Genomic DNA, 22,651 nt, shown 5'->3' on the forward strand with positions numbered 1-22,651 from the left:
GTGGTGTGGCAAAATGGCCCAGAGAGAGAAAGAGTAGTGTTAGAGGAACCCAGGAAGAATGACGTCCCTTACTTGGCGGAGCTAAAGCTCTTAGATGTGCGTTGTACCAATGCCTCGCTCGGTCCTCTACTCTCGGATCGCCACTCAGCTCCAGAGCCCCAGTTTGTTTTCAGCGCAGCCGCCACGTCCTCACTTGAATTCGCCGGTAAGACTTCTCGTCCCGCAGACACTGGTCCAGTGCGATCACAGCAAACACCCAAGACATGGAAACTTGCATAGGGGACCGATCCCCACGGAGAGACATTCTCCGCTCAACTCCCAGCCCCAAACAACACAAATCACGGGGCTTTTAAAGGAAATGACAGCCAATCTCCAGCTATCTGTCTGATTAGCTAACTCGCTGCAGGTGTGTCTGATCACACCAGCCCCGCCACCAACTTATGCACTTATCTACCAATCCATCTCGTGACAATTACTTAATTGGCAAAGTGGGCAAACTTTGGCAGGAAATGCCAACAACGAACAGTGAGCCATCGTATTCATGCATAAAAAAACGAATAATGAAAGAAAAGCATTGTAAGTTAGAATTTTGTAACAGTGTGGGAGAGAAGTGGAAAAAGTATTGTTATCGAACCTCCTGGCACTCAACATGTACTGCACTGACACAAATGACTGATGATTGGTTGAAAGACATTGATAATAAGAAGATTGTGTGAGCTGTATTGTTAGATTTCAGGGCAGCCTTTGATATTATTGACCATAACCTGTTGTTGAAAAAAACATACAGTGGGGAAAAAAAGTATTTAGTCAGCCACCAATTGTGCAAGTTCTCCCACTTAAAAAGATGAGAGAGGCCTGTAATTTTCATCATAGGTACACGTCAACTATGACAGACAAATTGAGGAGAAAAAATCCAGAAAATCACATTGTAGGATTTTTAATGAATTTATTTGCAAATTATGGTGGAAAATAAGTATTTATTTAACCTTAAACAAAGAGTTGCAGTCAGTTTTAGAATGGGTGGCCAGTGATAAACTGGTCCTGAACATCTCTAAAACTAAGAGCAGTGTATTTGGTACAAATCATTCCCTAAGTTCTAGACCTCAGCTGAATCTGGTAATGAATGGTGTGGCTGTTGAACAAGTTGCAGAGACTAAATTACTTGGTGTTACCTTAGATTGTAAACTGTCATGGTCAAAACATATTGGTTCAATGGTTATAAAAATAGGGAGGTTTGTCTGTGATAAAGAGATGATCTGTTTTTTTGACATCACACTCCACAAAGAAAGTCCTGCAGGGTATAGTTTTATCTTATCTTGAAGGACCTAGTTAAGCTGCAGCTGGCCTAGAACACAGTGGCACGTTTTGCTCTTCATTGTAATTAGAGGGATAATAGTAACAATATGCATGCCAGTTTCTCTTGGCTAAGAGTTGAAGAAAGACTGCATTGCTTCTTGTTTTTATAAGAAACATTAATGTGTTGGAAATTCCAAATTGTTTGCATAGTCAACATATACACAGCACTGACACACACACTTACCCCACCAGACATGCCACCAGGGGTATTTTCACAGTCCCCAGGTCCAGAACAAATTCAAGGAAACATACTGTATTATACAGAGCCATGATTGCATGGAACTCCCTTCCATCTCATATAGCGCAAGTGAACAGCAAACCTGTTTTAAAAAAACAAATAAAGCAACACCTCATGGCACAACACCTCTCCCCCATGTGACCTAGTTTTTGTGTGTATGTACTGACATGTATGTGTAACTGATAGATGCAAACACACACACACACACACTACATGTTCATGTTTTTAAATGTATGTCAATTGTAAAGTATTTTGTCTGTAATGTCTTTTTCGTTATGTGTCAGACCCCAGTAAGACTAGCTATCGCCATTGGCGTCAGCTAATGTGGATCCTAATAAAATAAAATAAAAATCATACACACACACAAATTATCATAAAACACAAATCATTTTTTTTCTTTCCAGTGCCAAGGACTCCAGGTATTCACCCAGTTTGAAGATGTTGGATACAAAAATAATCTTGTAAAGCTAGAGACTTATGCTTTCAAGTGTGTTGAACATTACAATGATATCAGATTCATGAGTGTGTGTTCTCTCTGGACTGTTCTCAATGCATTTACATGCATGCCACCACAGCTAACTTTGGTGTGGAGAGATAAGAGATGCATGGAGACCACAGCTGACAGTTGGGGCTTGGGCTGAGGTAATTGAGAGGAACACTACAGTGTTGAGACAGATTGGTCATTGGGGAGGGACAGTGATAGCCTATTCATTTGTTCCAGAAATATGGAAGACAGACTTGAGCATAGCCTTTGTATTTATAGCTGCAGGAGAGACTCATGACATCATTGATGTATTGTAAAGACCTTCATCTCTCAAGAGATTGCAATTTCATGTGTGAGGTAGGCTAACTGTCAAGCAAACTACAACGTATGAAAGTTTTCATAGTTGTTAGACACTTGATATTTTAAACTGTCAAGCCTTCTCTCACTTCTATTATTTGCAAATGTTTGACCATCCTGAAACAAAATTGGACTGGTGATCTGTCAATTGTCTTTTTGTAATGCGACCTATTGTGGCGCAGAATGGTCTGTGGTTGGATTATAGTTGCGAGTGCGACTGATTACATAGCCCACTTGCGATAGGTCTATCCTGCTTTGCGTGTCTATGGGAGTGCGAGTGCATCTCACACACCCACTGGCATTTCTTTCACACGCGGAGTGGTGTGAAGAGTGGAAAGGGTGAGGGAAGGCAGCTGGGCATAGCAGCGGAGGGAGACAGAATCCGAATATCGGTAACCAAGCGGCTCAGCTCTTCAATTTCACCGGGTATCATTTTCACATGATACTGAGCAACGCTTATTGCTAGGATGCCTGTAATTGTATAATCTTACACCTAAAATGCAACTTTGCATAGGTATTCAATGAAACGTTGCCTTCTCACGTATTCCTATGCCGTTCCTCTTATAAATGAGATCTGATCTTTTTTTTTTTTAGTCATTTAGCAGACGCTCTTATCCAGAGCGACTTTCAGGAGCAATTGGGGTTAAGTGCCTTGCTCAAGGGCACATCGACAGATTTTTCACCTAGTCGGCTCAGGGCTTAGAACCAGCGACCTTTCGGTTACTGGCACAACGCTCTTAACCACTAAGCTACCTGCCGCCCCATTATTAGAGCAATAGTCAATTGCGTCTGGAAGAAGAGCGTTGTTTCCTCAAATTGGTCGAGTTACAGTTTTCTCTTCTGTTTCTACACTATAGCCTACTATCAGCTATTCTGCTTGAATCCAGCCTAAAACAGTTTCATCTGCTGAGGATACCCGACTGACTGCGCCGAGATGGGGGTAAGAGCTGTTTCCATTCTTATTGCTGTGCGTAACAATGCGATTATGAATGGATAGCTGTAACCTATGAGACATGTGTAACGCACCTTAAAGGGAATAGATATCATATTAGAATGACATAGACCACTATAGGATTTCGATGGCTTGTGAAACAATGGCAAATCGGTGTGACTTTACTTGCATGACTGTTAAACGTGTGCAGTGTTGCTATTTATGTCTATGCTGATTCAGTGCAATTGCACGTATTACAGTCCAATACCTTTCATCCCTGTCTATTCTTTCGTTACCTCATATTTTCTTTCCATGTCTGTGTTAAATAGCAACAATACTGACATTGTTCTAATCTGCTATCTGCGCCGTTTTCCCATATTGCACCAGAACCGATCCGCTACACACGTCCACTCTTCTCCTCTCCAGCCGCCAGCCGGTACTTCATAATGGAGTTACCGTGAGAGGGGAATCTGTTGTTTCATTCCCGCTCCAAAATTGAGATTAATACCGCTAAACATCGGTAGGCTATCTAGGGATGGACTATGTTGGGCGATTAAGGAATGTGTCGCCGTTGGCAAAGGCGCGCAATCTGTTCCAAGTGCCAAATTGAAAACAAGCTGTTCTCTAAGCCTAACTCCCAAATTATTTTGGCCATTCACTTTTTGGATAGTATATTCCATTGAATTTGAATGGCACATAGACAAATTGCCAAGAAGAATTACAATATGTAGGCTAGGCTACAGAAGAAAGGCAATGGTTATGCAGTAAGGATGGTGGACAACCTTATCAATCCTCTAAATCTGATTAAATCTAAATAGGCCTAATTGCATGACATTATGAGTCTGGTTGTCATAATATTGTTTCACCTTTTATTGCACAGTGATGGCCTCCGTGATTGTCATTTGGAATTGATGGGTAGGCGACAGGGTCACATTCAGAGGGTGGGGATGGGATACTAAATGCCGATAGATAATATTGGAATTGTCGACCATTTGTTTTATACCCATCCTACAGAGTAATATTTTAAGTCACTGAAGCGGTGAAAGTCGTTGCTTATGGATATACCGATAGGGAATTAGTGGAGAGGTTCGGTTGGTGTACCAATCGGCGCAGGCAGCTGCGTCAAAATGGATGCCCAAATCCCCCATTTCGATGTGGGTTAGGGAGGTTGTCATAGCTAATAATTAAGCATGCCAGTGCATGATTGTAACAGAAAACCTTGCTCATTTCTATCTTTCATTTTTGCTCGGGGTAGTGGTGACACAGACTGACAAAATCCTATTGATTAGTCATGTCAAAAATGGCAAAATGTTCCAATCCATCGTGGTATATCCTGCCTTAAACCGATTATGTCATGATTCATGGTTTGTGGTTAAATATGGTCCGTGCTATCCGGGATCCTTGGGACGTCCCTACCCCCATTGAAATGTAAAATGGTTAAGGTAAGGGTTAAGGTTAGGGTTAAGATTATGGTTATGGTTAAGATTAGGGTAAGGGTTAAAGTTAGGGTTAGGGTAGGCACATCCCAAGGAACCCGGATAGCACTGGCCTTTATTCAGACTAATTTGGGGCGACAGTTGATCTCACGTGATGAGTATTAGGCCTATCATCAGTCTACTTGAAATGGTGTCACGCTGTCATGGTCGTGATGCCCGTTGGATAGCTGGAGGGGAGGACGCGCTTCAAAGAGGGAGGCTGGCCAGAGCTAGTGGAAACTCCCAAATTAGGGCTATGATTCGTTGACATACCGCCATGGGGGGATAAAAACGGGATGGTCAGGTTTATAAGGGGTTGTAGTTGACAAGACACCAACGCCATCCAAATTAATCAATCAATCAATAGAGGCTGGCCCAGGGAGAAAATATGGGAGAAGGTCAGCCATTGTAGAAGGCCTTGTGGTGGAGTGGTTCTTCCTGGAGACACTGTTTTGAGATGATACCCCCATAGAATGAGGGAGGGTACTGATGGAGATGGAGAAATGGGGGAGGGAGGAAAGAGAATGGGGAAGTCTCTGTTGTGAGCAGTGGTGGGAAAAGTACCCAATTGTCATTTCTTGACAGCATCCGCTAAGTTATAGGACCTGTATTGGTTTGTCTCCTCTCAATCAATGTCTGATTTATTGAACTAGTCTGGAATCTGAATAACCTGAGGACAGTGGTGGAAAAAGTACCCCATTTTCATACTTGAGTTAAAGTAAAGATACCTTAATTGAAAATGACTCAAGTAAGTAAAAGTCACCCAGTAAAATCCTACTTGAGTAAAAGTCTAAAAGTATTTGTTTTTAAATATACTTAAATATCAAAAGTAAATGTAATTGCTAAAATATACTTAAGTATCAAAAGTCAAAGTATAAAGCATTTCAAATTTCTCATATTATGCAAACCAGACAGTACCATTTTCTATATATATATATTTTTTACTGTATAGCCAGGGGCACACTCCAACCCTCAGACATCATTTACAAATGAAGCATGTGTGTTTAGTGAGTCCTCCAGATCAGAGGCAGTAGGGATGACCAGGGAGGTTCTCTTGATAACTGTATGAAATCTGACAATTTTCCTGTCCTGCTAAGCAATCAAAATGTAACGAGTACTTTTGGGTCTCAGGGAAAATGGTTGGAGTAAAAAGTACATAATTTTCTTTAGGAATGTAGTGAAGTAAAAGTAAAAGTTGTCAAAAATATAAATACTAAAGTAAAATATAGATACCCCCCAAAAAACGACTTAAGTAGTACCTTAAAGTATTTTTACTTAAGTACTTTACACCACTGCACATGGTCTCCACCTTGATTAGTAAAGCAAGTAACAGCTCTCATTTGCATCTCCTCCCGCCCCTCCTCTATTGTAATTGGTTGAGCAACACCCTTGCCCCGATTGTCAATCCAATAAATCAGTTTCAGTTGTACAATGGTTGTACACCATTATGCATCAGACTAATCTATGTTGGTTAAACATTAGCCTATACTAGAGTACAAAATTAATGTTTTCTAGACATCAAAGTAATACTTTCTGTGTAACTGTCCAAAATCTGAATACAGAATTGTAAATCATCATACATTTAGATTCTGAGATGGAATATTTTTCACATCGAGGCATGTTTTTGATTAAGATTAACACAATGTCTAAATTCTAACATTGCTGCATATTGCTTATCATCATGACCAATACACAACGATACAACCAAAAAATAACATTGAAGTGGCGACATTGTGTTCAGAGTTGCATTTAAAGGCATTCCCACAAATTTGCGTTCAAATGCAGCGGTGTCTCAAGTGAAGGTGGAGCTCCTTGTATGTATGAGTCACCAGTGCCAGTGGAGAGGGTGATTATGGACCGTTGCATAATGCATTCCTTTCAATAGGCCTAACTCATCAGCATTGATGGGACCTCGTGTTTCCTGCATGTCTAGTTTCCATCAGCTATGTGTGTGTGTGTGTGTGTGTGTGTGTGTGTGTGATCCATACTGCTCTAATGTACGTCAGGGATCAGGGTCATCCAATACACCATGGCCTAGTAGTGGAAGGCCATCATTGATTTCCATGTATGGTGAACATTACATCACTTCCTGTCAGAGGTGTGAAGACTGGCTTTTACTGGTTTTCCATCATGGTAAATAGAACAGCTTGGTGATGCATCAGTTAAATGGTGGTCAATTAGATCAATGTTGATTAATATTTTTTAACAGTCCAGGGATTGGCCGTTGCCTCATTTGAGGCCAGGTCTGTCAATCTCATTCAGTCAATAGTAGCCATTTTGTGTCAAACTCTTGTCAAACACTGAGCCGCGAGTGTCAGCAAGCCCCGGGAGGTGTGTTTGACCAGTGGGCTAAGAGATATGAGGTGTCCTTAGGGATCAGTAGGATTAAAGCAAGAGGAGAGATGAGTAGGCTTTCTATAAGTTAATGAGTGAAGTGAAATTGCCATTCAACCCATGCAGCCCTGTCTTAAAGCACAGTCAAACAGTGAGGGCAATCAAACTTAACATCATACGCTTAACACAATCACATTCTGAACACTATCAAGTTATCAATGTACTTACATCAATGTATCTCATTTGATGAAAGCGCTTAACCCACAACACCGGATGAACAGATCAGAGGGGGTCTCTGGACAGTGTGCGTCAGTGTTTTCTAGGTCGAGCCACTGATCGGTGTGTAGTGATGATCTACTTCTCTGTGGAGGGGAGGTCTGTGGTCTACAGGATCTAGTCTGTGGCAAAGCAATCCAGCAAAAATGTTTTAGAGCAGGTCTGCACTGGTACAGAAACTGTACTTCCTCTTTCTTGGGTATCAACACCTGTTTTATCTGCAACCCTGTGGCCAATTTTCTAGCCTGTGGCAAGCATTCTGAAATTCAGCAGAAATGTAGAGTCTGTACTGGTCCGTAAAGATAAGAGCTAACTATATTTCCTGGTTCTTGGGTATTACCAATTGTTGTGTAGGAAATGACAGATTAAACAGCTTTAATCTGCATACCTGTAGGCTACTACCACCATAGGCTGCTGCTGGTGTATTGGGATAAGGCATTATGTTCAGTTATGGTGTTGAACATCTGTGCCCAAATTCATAAAGCGTCTGAGACTAGGAGATCTGATCTAGGATCAGGTCCCCCCTTTCCATGTAATCTTATTCATCATGATCTAAAACTGATCCTATATCAGCACTCATACTCTTAAGAATTTCTTCTTAGAAATTCCTCAGGTAGTCTGTATCAAAGTGCAGGCAGTGGTTAGTGCTGAGCATGGGTCCTTCTAATTAACAAGGCGGGCTAGTGTGTGCCTGAGTGGAAAGACTCATGGTATCAGCCTTGACTATGAATGGATGTGTAGGCTACACGTGTGTGTAGTGAGCTGGGGGCATCGAGGGAATAGCCAATGGCATTGAGCGAGGAAGCAGTCAATATCACAAATGGATGGTTGTATAATCAATTGTCTGTATTGGTGCATATGTTATTAATCCACAGAATGACTGAGTAAAAAAGGATGTGTGTGAATGGGTGAGTAAATGACTCAGTGATTGGGTTTGTAGTGCTGGCTTTAGGTTCCAGTCTGAAACCTGTGTTCAAATCCCACCGCTGCCACAAATAGTCAAATTGTATGTGGTTGAGTGTCTGTGAGATGAATACCAACTTGAGAAAGGTTTACACATCTCAGCCCTGAGTGAGCAAGTGAATGAGTGAATACGTGCTAGAACAGGGGTGTCAAACTCATTTTAGCTCAGGGGCCACATGGAGGAAAATCTATTCCCAAGTGGGCCGGACCGGAAAAATCATGGTATATATAACTTAAAAACAACAACTTCAGATTGTTTTCTTTGTTTTAATACGATCAACATACAACATAAAGCTGGAGCCTGAGGACAGTGTGTCCAAAATAGTACAAGCACAACATCACTATTAATCATAAAACACGTCAAGTTTATTTGAAAATTCTAAAGAAAAAGAACACACAAACACACAATGCCTCAGTGATTAACAGAACTGTTTCACAGATCACAGAACTATATCAGGGTGTCATTTCTCAGGCAGAAATGTAGATAAAAATAATGAAATCCTGTTCCCCAAACAAGTGCAAGAACCACAGAGTCAAGAATAGGTTAAATATACAAATAAAATAAAATCAATTAAAAACAATAGCACATCAACATAAAAACATATAAACATAAAGCTGGAGCCTGAGGACAGTGTCCAAAAGCACAACATCACTATTAATCATAAAACACCTCAAGTTATTTGAAAGTTCTGAGGACAAAGAACACACAAACACACAATGCCTCAGTGATTCACAGAAGTATATCACAGAACTATATCAGGGTGTCATTTCTCAGGCAGAAATGTAGATAAAAATAATGAAATCCTGTTCCCCAAACAAGTGCAAGAACCACGGAGTCAAGAACAGGTTAAATATACAAATAAAATAAAAACAATTAAAAACAATAGCACATCAACATAAAAACATATAAACATAAATCTGAAAGCGTTGCTCAAACTCCCGTAACAGTCCCGTTATTTTATCTTTGAACCGCTTCATGTCTGCCACATGTTGGGTCGCGCACACATTTTTCAGACAGGGGAAGTGAGCTGCATCACCACCGGCAAGTTGCGTCTCCCACAATGACAGCTTCAACTTGAAAGAACGTATGCTGTCATAATACTGCGTGACAACTTTGTTGCGCCCTTGCAGCTGTTTGTTCAAGTTATTCAGGTGCTCTGTAACATCCACCATAAATGCAAGGTCCTGCATCCATTCTGCGGAATGAAATTCTAACACTGGTTTGCCCTTTTCTTCCATGAACTGTTCAATTTCTTCTCGTAAATCAAAGAAACGCCTCAGCACAGCACCTCGGCTTAACCATCTTACCTCAGTGTGGTATGGCAGGCCATAGATGTGGTCTTTCTCTCTGAGAAGGCTGTCAAACTGACGGTGATTCAGGCTTCTGGATCGGATGAAATTAACAGTTTGGATGACCACCTTCATGACGTTATCCATCTTTAATGACTTGCAACACAAAGCCTCCTGGTGCAAAATACAGTGAAAAGTCAAAAAATCACGTCCTCCATTTGCAGATTGCACTTTCTCTCTGAACTTTGTCACAACGCCTGCTTTTTTCCCGATCATTGAGGGCACACCATCTGTAGCCAGGCTGACAGCGCGGGACCAGTCCACTCCGACCCTGTCCAGCGCGCCGACGAGTGCGGTAAAAATATCAGCTGCTGTCGTTGTATCTGTCATCGGCACCAACTCCACGAACTCCTCGGTGACGGTCAATGTGTCATCAACTCCGCGGATGAAAATGGCCAGTTGTGCAACATCTGTAATGTCCGTGCTTTCATCAATTGCAACCGAAAACGCAATAAATGACTTTACTTTTTGCTTCAACTGGCTGTCCAAATCCACTGAAAGATCGGAAATCCTGTCTGCAACTGTGTTTCTTGTCAGGCTGATATTTGCAAAAGCCTGCCGCTTTTCAGGGCACACAATCTCCGCTGCCTTCATCATGCATGTTTTTACAAATTCACCCTCACTAAATGGTTTTGAAGCCACTGCGATTTCATTAGCAATGAGGTAGCTAGCTTTCACTGCAGCGTCACTGATGTCTCGGCTGTGAGTAAACACAGACTGCTGTTTCTTCAGTCCCGCCAACAGTTCATTCACCTTCTCTCATCTCCGCTGTCCTTGAAAGTTGTCATATTTGTCGGCATGAAGACTCACATAGTGGCGACGAAGGTTATATTCTTTCAGCACTGCAACATGCTCTGAACACACCAAACATACAGCTTTCCCATTCAATTCCGTGAATAAATAGGATGACCATTTTTCTTGGAACACTCTGCACTCTGCGTCCACTTTTCTCTTTTTTGACAGAGACATATTGGGGAAATGAGGGTGCCAAAGCACATAATGTTAAAAGTAGTAGCCGTAATAAATATCGCGGGCAAAACAAAGTAGCTCATTGGCTGCACGTGCTTGATCTACTTGCTCTGCCCCGGTATAAACAGTTTGCTTGCTTAACACAATTGCTATTGCGCCATCCAGTGGACGCAATTGGAACAGCAGTTTATTTTATTGAAAAATTGCAGCGCATTTTTATACTTTACAAAAAAATAATATTTTTTTTGTTTGTAATTTTTTGTTTTTTTCAAAATCATCTCGCGGGCCGGATTAAACCCGTTTGCGGGCCTGATCCGGCCCGTGGGCCGGACGTTTGACACCCCTGTGCTAGAAGATAGAGAGAAACAAGGGAGTAGAAGGTGAAAGCGAATAAGAGAGATAGTGGTAGAACAACAGAATGATAGAAGACGAGAGAGAGAGAGAGAGAGAGAGAGAGAGAGAGAGAGAGAGAGAGAGAGAGAGGGAATGAAAGAGTAAGGATTACTATATTGTTCAGTGGGTTTGTCCCATACTGTAGTAAACAGTGGTAATCCCAATTTCTGCGCCGCATCTTCCCACTATCCCTCCTAATGACAGATGGCTTACAATAACATCACTCACGCGCAAACAGAAACGGGCACACCCTCACACATAGAACATCACACCGACCCAACATCATACTGAATCACATACACACATACTGAATACTTTATATTCAAATAAATAAAGGCACACATACACACATACTGAATACTTCATATACAATAAGTGTGAGGAGTGGCACCGGAGAAGATGGCTGCCGTTTTACAGCCCTCTAAGCAATTGTACTATTATGTGTGTTTTTTCGCGTTATTTGTAATTTATTCTGTACATAATGTTTCTGCCACAGTCTCTTATGACCAAAAAGAGCTTCTGGATATCAGGACAGCGATTACTCACCTCGTATTGGACGAAGATTTTTTCTTCAACGAGTCGGACGCGAAGGATATTCAACAGACACCCGACAAGGCCCAAATCCCCGTCATTCGCATGAGAAAGAGACGGAGATATCGTGGACGTAGGTCGGAGTGCCTTGTAAGGATCCGACGGCGAGCGAGTAAACTGCCTCTTCCATCAATCCTATTAGCCAATATTCAATCATTTGAAAACAAATTGGATGACCTAAGTCTAAGGTTATCCTACCAATGGGACATTAAAAACTGTAATATCTTATGTTTCACCGAGTCGTGGCTGAACGACGACATGGATAGCTAGCGGGCTATACGCTACATCGGTAGGATAGAACGACTGACTCCGGTAAGACAAGGGGTGGCGGTCTGTGTATATTTGTAAACAACAGCTGGTGCACAAAATCTAATACTAAGGAAGTCTCGAGGTTTTGCTCGCCTGAGGTAGAGTATCTCATGATAAGCTGTAGACCACACTATTTACCAAGATACTTTTAATCTATATTTTTTGTAGCTGTCTATCTACCACCACAAACCGATTCTGGCACTAAGATTGCACTCAATGAGCTGTATAAGGCCATAAGCAAACAGGAAAACACTCATCCAGAGGCAGCGCTCCTAGTGGCCGGGGACTTTAATGCAGGGAAACTTAAATCCGTTCTACCTAACTTCTATCAGCATGTTAAATGTGCAACCAGAGGAAAAAAAACTCTAGACCACCTTTACTCCACACACAGAGACGCATAGAAAGCTCTCCCTCGCCCTCCATTTGACAAATCTGACCATAACTCTATCCTCCTGATTCCTGCTTATAAGCAAAAACTTAAGCAGGAAGCACCAGTGACTCGGTCAATAAAAAAGTGGTCAGATGACGCAGATGCTAAGCTACAGGACTGTTTTGCTAGCACAGACTGAAATATGTTCCGGGATTCTTCAGATAGCATTGAGGAGTACACCACATCAGTCACTGGCTTCATCAATAAGTGCATCGATGACGTCGTCCCCACAGTGACCGTACGTACATACCCCAACCAGAAGCCATGGATAACAGGCAACATCCGCACTGAGCTAAAGGGTGGAGCTGCCGCTTTCAAGGAGAGGGACTCTAACCCGGAAGCTTATAAGAAATCTCGCTATGCCCTCCGACGAACCATCAAAGAGGCAAAGAGTCAATACAGGACTAAGATTGAATCGTACTACACCGGCTCTGACGCTCGTCGGATGTGGCAGGGCTTGAAAACTATTACAGACTACAAAGGGAAGCACAGCCGCGAACTGCCCAGTGACACAAGCCTACCAGACGAGCTAAATCACTTCTATGCTCGCTTCGAGGCAAGCAACACTGAAGCATACATGAGAGCACCACCTGTTCCGGATGACTATGTGATCACGCTCTCTGTAACCGAAGTGAGTAAGACTTTTAAGCAGGTCAACATTCACAAGGCCGCAGGGCCAGACGGATTACCAGGACATGTACTCCGAGCATGTGCTGACCAACTGGCAAGTGTCTTCACTGACATGTTTCAAGCAGACCACCATAGTCCCTGTGCCCAAGGACACTAAGATAACCTGCCTAAATGACTACCGACCCGTAGCACTCACGTCTGTAGCCATGAAGTGCATTGACAGGCTGGTCATGGCTCACATCAACACCATTATCCCAGAAAGCCTAGACCCACTCCAATTTGCATACCGCCCCAACAGATCCACAGATGATGCAATCTCTATGCAACTGGATCCTGGACTTCCTGACGGGCCGCCCCCAGGTGGTAAGGGTAGGTAACAACATGTCTGCCACGCTGATCCTCAACACGGGGGCCCCTCAGGGGTGCGTCCTCAGTCCCCTCCTGTACTCCTTGTTCACCCATGACTGCATGGCCAGGCACGGCTCCAACACCATCATTAAGTTTGCCGACGACACAACAGTGGTAGGCCTGATCACCGACAACGATGAGACAGCCTATAGGGAGGAGGTCAGAGACCTGGCTGTGTGGTGCCAGGATAACAACCTCCCCTCAACATGATCAAGACAAAGGAGTTGATTGTGGACTACAGGAAAAAAAAGAGGGCTGAGCACGCCCCCATTCTCATCGACAGGGCTGTAGTGGAACAGGTTGAGAGCTTCAAGTTCCTTGGTGTCCACATCACCAACGAACTATCATGGTCCAAACACACCAAGACAGTCGTGAAGAGGCACAACAAAACCTATTCCCCCTCAGGAGACTGAAAAGATTTGGCATGGGTCCTCAGATCCTCAAAAAGTTATACAGCTGCACCATCGAGAGCATCCTGACTGGTTGCATCACCGCGTGGTATGGCAACTGCTCGGCCTCCGACCGCAAGGCACTACAGAGGGTAGTGCGTACGGCCCAGTACATCACTGGGGCCAAGCTTCCTGCCATACAGGACCTCTATACCAGGCGGTGTCAGAGGAAGGCCCTAAAAATTGTCAAAGACTCAAGCCACCCTAGTCATAGACTGTTCTCTCTGCTACCGCGCGGTACCGGAGCGCCAAGTCTAGGTCCAAAAGGCTTCTCAATAGCTTCTACCCCCAAGCCATAAGACTCCTGAACAGCTAATCATGGCTTCCCAGACTATTTGCACTGCCCCCCACCCCACCCCATCCCCCTCTTTTACGCTGCTGCTACTCTGTTTACTATTTATGCATAGTCACTTTAACTCTACCCACATGTACATATGACCTCAATTACCTCGACTAGCCGGTGCCCCCGCACATTGACACTGTACCGGTACCCCCTGTATATAGCCTCCCTACTGTTATTTTATTTCACTGCTGTTCTTTAGCTATTTGCTTTTATTTTCTATTTTTCTTAAATTAACACTTTTTTCTTTTAAATTTTTCTTTAAAAAAACTGCATTGCTGGTTAAGAGCTTGTAAGTAAGTGTTTCACTGTAATGTCTACACCTGCTGTATTCGGCGCATGTGGCAAATACATTTTGATTTGATTTGATTTTAAAGGCACACATACACACATTCTTACACCTACCATTACAATAACACCCATACTGTACAACAACACCTCACACATAATAAGGCCTAGTATCTCTGTCGCTATATCATCATGGCAAGTGGATTGTAATAGAAACAGAATAACAGGATGTTGGTGGTTTAATAGCAAACCACAAGATGTGCTAGTTTACCAAAATAGAAAACAAACACAAACCGTTGCCAAAGCAGACAACAGTCTGAGCCTGGATTAAACCTACAGATAAAGGCCCTCCCAAATGTCCCTTCCCACCCTCTCCCCTCTGCCTTTTCATCATTAATTTAAAGCAAAGGGACTTAAGGGGATTATCAGCATAGTCAGTCAGTGGTAGGCTAGGCAACTGAGGGATTTAGTGGATTACATTTTGGCTCTCCTGTGGAGGACTCAGGGGTACTTCCTGGTTTGTGTGTGTTAGATTCTGGGAAACAGAAGGAGATGCAGTAGGAAGATGAACCACCACAGGCTCCTGTGATGCATATCTTGTAAAGTGTCAAGCTGCGGGATTTAGCGCTGATACAATGATTTGTAGTTGTCTCATAGGACAGGTTATGTATCCATATCTGCATGCTTTTGAATCTCTCCCCTGAGTGGCAATGTCTTTGATCAAGCGATGTAGACTGTAATTCAACCATGAAATGTGATTACCTTGTGGACTGCACATGATGGATACAACATGAATGTATCAGGGACAAAACCCAAAGCCCGCTCATAGTGTATTTTACTCTCTTACTGTGATTGAATAGAGACCCTAAGGTTGAGACGATACATTGCCACTTGTATGTTTTAGGACCATATGGCACATATTGGCACATTCAGTGCATTTGGAAAGCCATGATGTAAATGTGATATTTCTATTTTTTATTTTTTTTTATTTTACCCCCTTTTTCGATCTTGTCTCATCGCTGCAACTCCCCAACGGGCTCGGGAGGCGAAGGTCGAGTCATGCGTCCTCCGAAACATAACCAGCCAAACTGCGCTTCTTAACGCCTGTTTCACCCAGAAGCCAGCTGCACCAATGTGTCGGAGGAAACACCGTTCAACTGACGACCGAGGTCAGCCTGCAGGCACCCGGCCCGCCACAATGAGTCGCTAGAGCGCAATTAGCCAAGTAAATCCCCCCCGGCCAAACCCTCCCCTAACCCGGACGACGCTGGGCCAATTGTGCGCCGCCCTATGGGACTCCCGATCACGGCTGGTTGTGATACAGCCCGGGATCGAACCCGGGTCTGTAGTGATGCCTCTAGCACTGCGATGCAGTGCCTTAGACCGCTGCACCACTCGGGAGGCCCACCAGTTTTAAATGTTTAATACATTTGCTAACATTTCAAAAAACCTGTTTTTGCTTTGCTTTGGTGTTGTGTGTAGATTGATGAGGGAAAGAAAAATACTTTACGAATACACTGTATATAGACATACTGTATGTGTGTTTCCTTGAAGAGTTGAAATCCTTTTGTATGGTGTTATTCCATATTCTATCTGTCTTGGGTGTCGTTGTACATCCTCCTCTATTGAGATTCCACCCCCTTGATTCTGTGACATTTCCAAACCCATCCGTAACAACTACTTTTGGTCATGTAGTGTATAAGAGGCAAATAAATACAAACACGCACATTTAACGCACATAGTTTAGTAGGTCTATCATTGACCATTTATCCTCTCAGGACGTTCTCAGGACGTTCTCTGTGGACCGTGGTCTCCCTGATCATCACGGCCCCTGGGGCCACTGTCATGCGCTTTTCATAGAAACAACCATGTGAGGTCCCTCTCACTGCTGCCACTGTGGCACTGTACTCTCACAAGGCTCGCATTGTCCACGAAGGAGAGAAAGAGGGAGGGATGTAAAGAGAGTGTGGGAGAGAGATGAAAGGAGAGACAGAAACAGTGAAATAGAGGTTGGGTGTGGAGGGAGTAATTGAGGGAGGAGATGGTAGAGGAAGAAAGCATGTTTGGGTGCCTTTTCATTATGTATCATTAACTTATCACTTCCTGTAAAATAGAGAGCTTGTAGCAGTCTTTACCATAAAAGACACAGGTGGGGTCTACCTGGCTCGAATGCAGCCTTCCTGTTGAGATACCAAAACCGATCTGACAAGAAAATCCCAAAATGGGTGTTTACTGTAAATACACATGGTCACTCTTGGACCATACCTTGTCAAAATGACAGAAATGCATTTTAATGTTGGGAAACATAAACATTTTCAATGGGGAAACAAAACACTCTCAAATGGTGGGAATTTTCAGAGTGTAATACATATAGCAGAACCCTAGTAAAGTAGCCTAGTTTTAAACCATAACCAATTGGTCCTGATTAGACAAAACCTTCCATTCTGGACCATGTTATACACATGTTATAATTTGGATAATCTTCTTGTGGAATATACAAAGCTAGAGTGGAAAACATTTAGGGAGCTATGCCCAACCATATAATATGGCAGCCTTGCACTTTTTCTATTTGCTTGTTTGATCGTGGCCTACACTCAAGTAGCTAACAGTGATGTTGCTGGTTATCTGAGTGCATGAATTCCTATGTAATTGTGGCTTAGCTTGTGGTGCTGCGGTGCAGGTAGGATACCAGCCGGCACCAGGAAGCCCAGTTAACTGCAATACTCACAGTTACTACGGCAGCATTGAGGCTTTCACAGCCTAAAATGGTGGTTTTAGGATTAGCTGACCCACACTGTATATTAACCCAACCTTTTTCTATGTAAAATATGGACTGGTCAGGGATATGTGTTCTGAGACTCTCTTTATTTGTCTTGCAGTATGGGCGGTCAGATAGCTACCGTGTGGCCACCACGACGGAGAAGGACGAGAAGGAGTCCCCCAAGAAGGCGGTCTCCAAGGCAGAAAAGAAGACCAAGGACATGGATGAATTGAAGAAGGAAGTTCCTTTGGTGTGTAGTGCATAATTCCTACTTCCTGTTTCCTGTCAGTGCACCATGGCCTAGAGCAGTGTGTTCGTCGGACCGGCACTGGTCCCTTGGATGTTGCTAACTGGTCCCTCAGATGGTTAGCTGAAACCAATTTAGATTAATCTAAAGTGCTAGTTTTAATCTAAGGAGGAAGGACCATAACTTGCCGGACACTGGTATAATACAAGTTTGAGAAATACTATCCTAAAGAGCACCCAATGGACACAGACATCAATTCAACGTCTATTCCACGTTGATTCAACTAGTGTGTTCCCAGTGGGCAGTCTTTGTGTATTCTGTTTGGGACAACAAAAACATTTAAAAAAGATTACTTCTCAGATGTTTGGACAATGGATTTTGGCAGCCTGTATTCCTGAAAATCTATTTTATTGTTGGCACACTAAATCTCATGGGTGTCAAGCAAAGGAAATTGTTTTTTTTTTGGTACGAATAGTCGTTTGTGGTTAGAGGCAATGCCAATGTAAACTAATCCTGTTTGAAGAGGATTTACTCTGTTACGAGGCATACGGCCAAACCATGAGAATATTAATATCCCTCTGAAACACAGCCGGAAAATGTCTCAAGCGCTATTCACAATATATGTGAAAAAATGTAGTTAAAACTAGAGATTTATTCAATGTTTTCAACTTTTCTCTTTTAGACCGAACACAAGATGTCCATCGAGGAGGTATGCCAGAAGTACGCTACCGATATAGTTCAGGTAAATTCATGACCTCAAGCCTTCCCGAAACCTGTGTTGGGGCTTTTCAAATTAAACATTTTATAACATTAATGGTAATATCAGTTGTCACACAAAATATCAGCCAATCCCTCTCCCTCCTCTCTCCCTCTCACCCCCTCTTCAGGGTCTGACCAATGCTAAGGCCGCTGAGTACCTGGCTCGTGACGGCCCCAATGCCCTCACGCCTCCCCCTACCACCCCCGAGTGGGTCAAGTTCTGTCGCCAGCTGTTCGGTGGCTTCTCCATCCTGCTGTGGACTGGCGCCATCCTCTGTTTCCTGGCCTACGCCATCCAGGCCGCCACCGAGGACGAGCCCGCAGGAGACAATGTGAGTGACAGACCCCCACAAAATGGCCACCATTATCACTTGGCAGGGGACAAAGGGATGCAAGGTTATAGATGGCCTTTTGGGTTCAGCTTAATGTAGTGTTTCCAAAATGGAGCATTAGGATTCAACTTGTGGGGTTGTGGCTGATTCTTACTTGGCACTAAAAGATTTGGGAAACTCTATGACTTGGTGAACAATTAAGTGTCTAGTGTCTAGTGGTCTAGTGTTGAGATGAGTCAAAGTCCCATGTGTTTCTTAGATCCAGCTATATGCTTCAACCAATCCCAAATGAATGGGAAATATAGACACCATCTAAAATGATAAATGGTTAAACAATATTTCTGTCTCTCTCTCCTTGCCCTCTCTCTCCAGTTGTACGTGGGTAATACTAAATGAGGCATTTGAATTTCAACGAATTTCATTGAATTTATCAATGATTTACTTCCTATCCTATATATTTCCATTAATTCAAAATCAAATTCAAATAATTCTGCATCCTGTGTACTATTTCAACAAGAATTCAAGAACTGAATTGGAATTGATCAGCCATTCTCAATTCAATTTTGAATTGACCCCAACCCTGCATGGCATGTGGCATTTTAGATCCAGCTATATAGTTCAACCAACCCTAAATTCATTAAAAAGCTAGGCACCATAATAACATTATCAAACAATAAAGTTATATATATATTTTCCCAGCAAATAGTGAACGTTCCTGCAACGTTAGGTAACGTTCCAATGGAGTCCCAATTTGGTTTTCAGCTAACATTAGCATGACAACATCCCATGAATGCTTTTAAAATGTCCTGGGAAAACGTTATTTGATAAACATTAGTAGAAGGACATAATAGTTATAAGAACTTTTGTATAAAATGTTCCAATACTGTTTGTTTTTTACATTGTTTGCTGGGTTCTCTCTCTCCAGTTGTACCTGGGTATCGTTCTCTCGGCTGTTGTCATCATCACCGGCTGTTTCTCCTACTTCCAGGAGGCAAAGAGCTCCAAAATCATGGAGTCCTTCAAGAACATGGTGCCCCAGGTAAACAAACCTCTTAGATCTCCTTACCACCCTATCCTATTGTCTCCTACATTCCCACCAGTTATAGCAGGGTTCCTCAACTAGCGGCCTGCAGGCAGAATTTGGCCCGCAGTTGATTTCTATTTGCCCCCCAAGTTCTTTTTTTTTATTGTTTATTGTCGGACATAAAAGACAGTAAAAACACCACCAAATCAGCTGCAAGTGATTTTAATTATGGAAATCTGTTCCAAAGTATTCCCACACATATACACATCATATACAAATGTAAGCAAGGTTTGAAATTATTATGTATTAGTCAAATGTTATATATGTTTGGGCTTCTTGCGGTCAATTTGCAGTCTACAAATTATTTGTAATCATGTTCCGGCCCCCCGATCATCCGCGGCTGAATCTAGTTGATGATCTCTGACCATAGGGCTCAGTGTCTGTGATACTCATTCCAATCCTATTAGTCCCATCATAAGTGTTTTACAAATTCTAATCCAAACTTGTTTTTCTAGATGACTATGGGTGGGGAAGTTGTGGCAGTGACTCAAAAATAACCTGTGACCCTAATCCATATGTTCCCCCCTGAAAACCCACATAGCCTACATTGTTGTGGCCATTGTAACCATGGTCAGGTACACATTTTCTATCCAGAGTCCTTCTTTGGTCAGTGTCAATGGTCAGTCAATGGTTAGTTGGTTACTTTACAGTCTACTATTTATCTGCCAATCTCTATGCAATTACATGTTATAACATAAAACCCCATCATTACTAGTTAGTTTATGGTCAGTGATAGTGTGTGGTTGGTTTTACTGTTACCCCAGTGTTACACCTGTATGTATAGTCAGTTAATGGTTGGTTTGTGGTTCCTACTTCACCATTGGGGTTCCTCTGTCCAAAGCAAGCGCTGGTGATCCGTGAGGGTGAGAAGATGCAGATCAACGCTGAGGAGGTGGTGGCTGGAGACCTGGTTGAGGTGAAGGGAGGAGACAGGATCCCCGCCGACCTCAGGATCGTCTCTGCTCATGGCTGCAAGGTAAACACACACACACACACACACACACACAGCATATGTTTTACTATCCTTGTGGGGACCTAAACATTTATTTCCATTCAAAATCCTATTTTTAAAAAACTAATTCCTAAACCTGACCCTAATTCTAACCCTAATCCTAACTGTAAACCTAACCACTAAGCTTAAAATAACCTTTGGAATATGTTTCTTCTTTTACTATCCTTGTGGGGACTTTTGAGGATTTCCTGTACCCACAAGGATAGTAATACAAGCTGACACACACATACACACACACATATACATACATAGCTCACATTAAAATATAACACACACTCACACAACTACACATTTTACATACAAGCTTTTTTAAATTGTAAACAAGTTCCTTGGATTTTGTCCTTCTCCTATAGGTGGATAACTCCTCCCTGACTGGTGAATCAGAACCCCAGAGCAGGTCACCTGACTGTACCCATGACAATCCCCTGGAGACCCGCAATGTCGCTTTCTTCTCCACCAACTGTGTTGAAGGTATGGTCGTCTTGTCAACTGCATCATCCTCATCTCCCTCCTTCTCTTCCTCCTGACCCATTTCCTTCTTCTCATCACCATCATCATCATCATCATCATCATCATCATTGTTTTCCTCATAACCATCATTGCCCCATCACTCTACATGTGTCTTTCCATTCCTGTGTTTTCTTTCTTTCCCTCCGTTTCTCTTTATCCACCCCTGAACGGGTTGAAGGGGAAAATGCTGGCTGCCATAGCAACAAGGCACCCACCATTTTAACAAGCACCCAACCCAGCGCCCACGCACACTCTGTCTCTCTCTCCTTCTTCCTTTCACCTCTCTTTTCCTCCCTCTTCTTTGAATTCCCTGGCTGCCTTTTCCTTCCCATCTGTCCATATCGCTTCATCTTTGAGAACACTCCATCTGGTGTCAATATTAGCTTACCGCCTCCCTATGGTTCAGTGGTCTAATGGTATTGTCAATAGAGGACGACAGACATAAATGGCTAAGGCCTGGATTCAATCAGTTCAGCTTTAACCCGCGGTAACCGACACTGCATAGCATGTCTTTGCTTTTGTTTAGGCAATGTCGGAGGTGTAACTGCGTTGGAGCTGTCAAATCGGCCCGTGCGTTATACCTGCCGCGTACATTGCCATTGGATGCATTAGTAGAAATCCCATGCAGCCGTGTTACAATTTAATCTACACCTCGATTAGGCACACATAAATCCTTATTGTTTTGTTTAATGATTTTCAATTTGAGTGTCATTATTTCTATATAGCCTACACTTTCTCTTTGTAAACTTCTAAGGCGAGTGGAACGGCTGTGGCTTCGTGACAATGACCACAAGAGCAGCCGCTCACCAAGAGCAGCCCCATGTGGTCAGAACATGGCACCTGCACTGGTGGCGATAATAAATACTTACATTTTACATTTTAGTCATTTAGCAGACGCTTATACTTCAGTGGTATTTCAGTAAAGAACACTTCAGCAGCTCAATATTCATTTTTTAAAAATGGTTACTTTAGGGCCATTTACTGTAAGGGAGTGATACAAAAATGATTATTAAAAACATTTGATTTGCATTTTTCTCAAACTCAGTGCTTTGCATTGTATGGGGGTAACTCACCATCATTTTACACAACATGGTATTGCAAATCTTTGACGATACACTAATATAACATGTAAGTAAAGTCATCTAACTTCCTTCTCTCCTCCTCTCCGTCACCAGGCACGGCGCGTGGCATCGTTGTGTGCACCGGCGACCGTACCGTCATGGGCCGTATCGCCACCCTCACCTCCGGCCTGGAGTCGGGCAAGACCCCCATCGCCAAGGAGATCGAGCACTTCATCCACCTGATCACAGGCGTGGCCGTGTTCCTGGGCATCACCTTCTTCATCCTGGCCGTCTGCCTGGGCTACAGCTGGCTG

General features: G+C 42.9%; 1 protein-coding gene across 1 annotated transcript in view; it reads left to right on the top strand.

Moving 5' to 3' along the window:
- Nucleotides 1–2,777: 2,777 nt before the first annotated feature.
- The window catches only part of LOC311106913 (sodium/potassium-transporting ATPase subunit alpha-3-like), a 24,851-nt gene continuing 4,977 nt past the window's right edge, over nt 2,778–22,651 (top strand). Inside the window, exons 1-9 of the mRNA XM_084149301.1 lie at nt 2,778–2,827; nt 3,293–3,375; nt 17,451–17,582; nt 18,262–18,321; nt 18,467–18,670; nt 19,596–19,709; nt 20,596–20,730; nt 21,120–21,237; nt 22,452–22,647. Coding sequence (XP_084005427.1) covers nt 3,370–3,375; nt 17,451–17,582; nt 18,262–18,321; nt 18,467–18,670; nt 19,596–19,709; nt 20,596–20,730; nt 21,120–21,237; nt 22,452–22,647 — 965 coding nt within the window. The 5' untranslated portion in view covers nt 2,778–2,827; nt 3,293–3,369. The remainder of the gene's footprint in view (nt 2,828–3,292; nt 3,376–17,450; nt 17,583–18,261; nt 18,322–18,466; nt 18,671–19,595; nt 19,710–20,595; nt 20,731–21,119; nt 21,238–22,451; nt 22,648–22,651) is intronic.

Source organism: Coregonus lavaretus, assembly GCF_964263955.1.
Source record: "Coregonus lavaretus genome assembly, chromosome: 3".
In the NCBI taxonomy this organism is placed as follows: Eukaryota; Metazoa; Chordata; class Actinopteri; order Salmoniformes; family Salmonidae; genus Coregonus; species Coregonus lavaretus.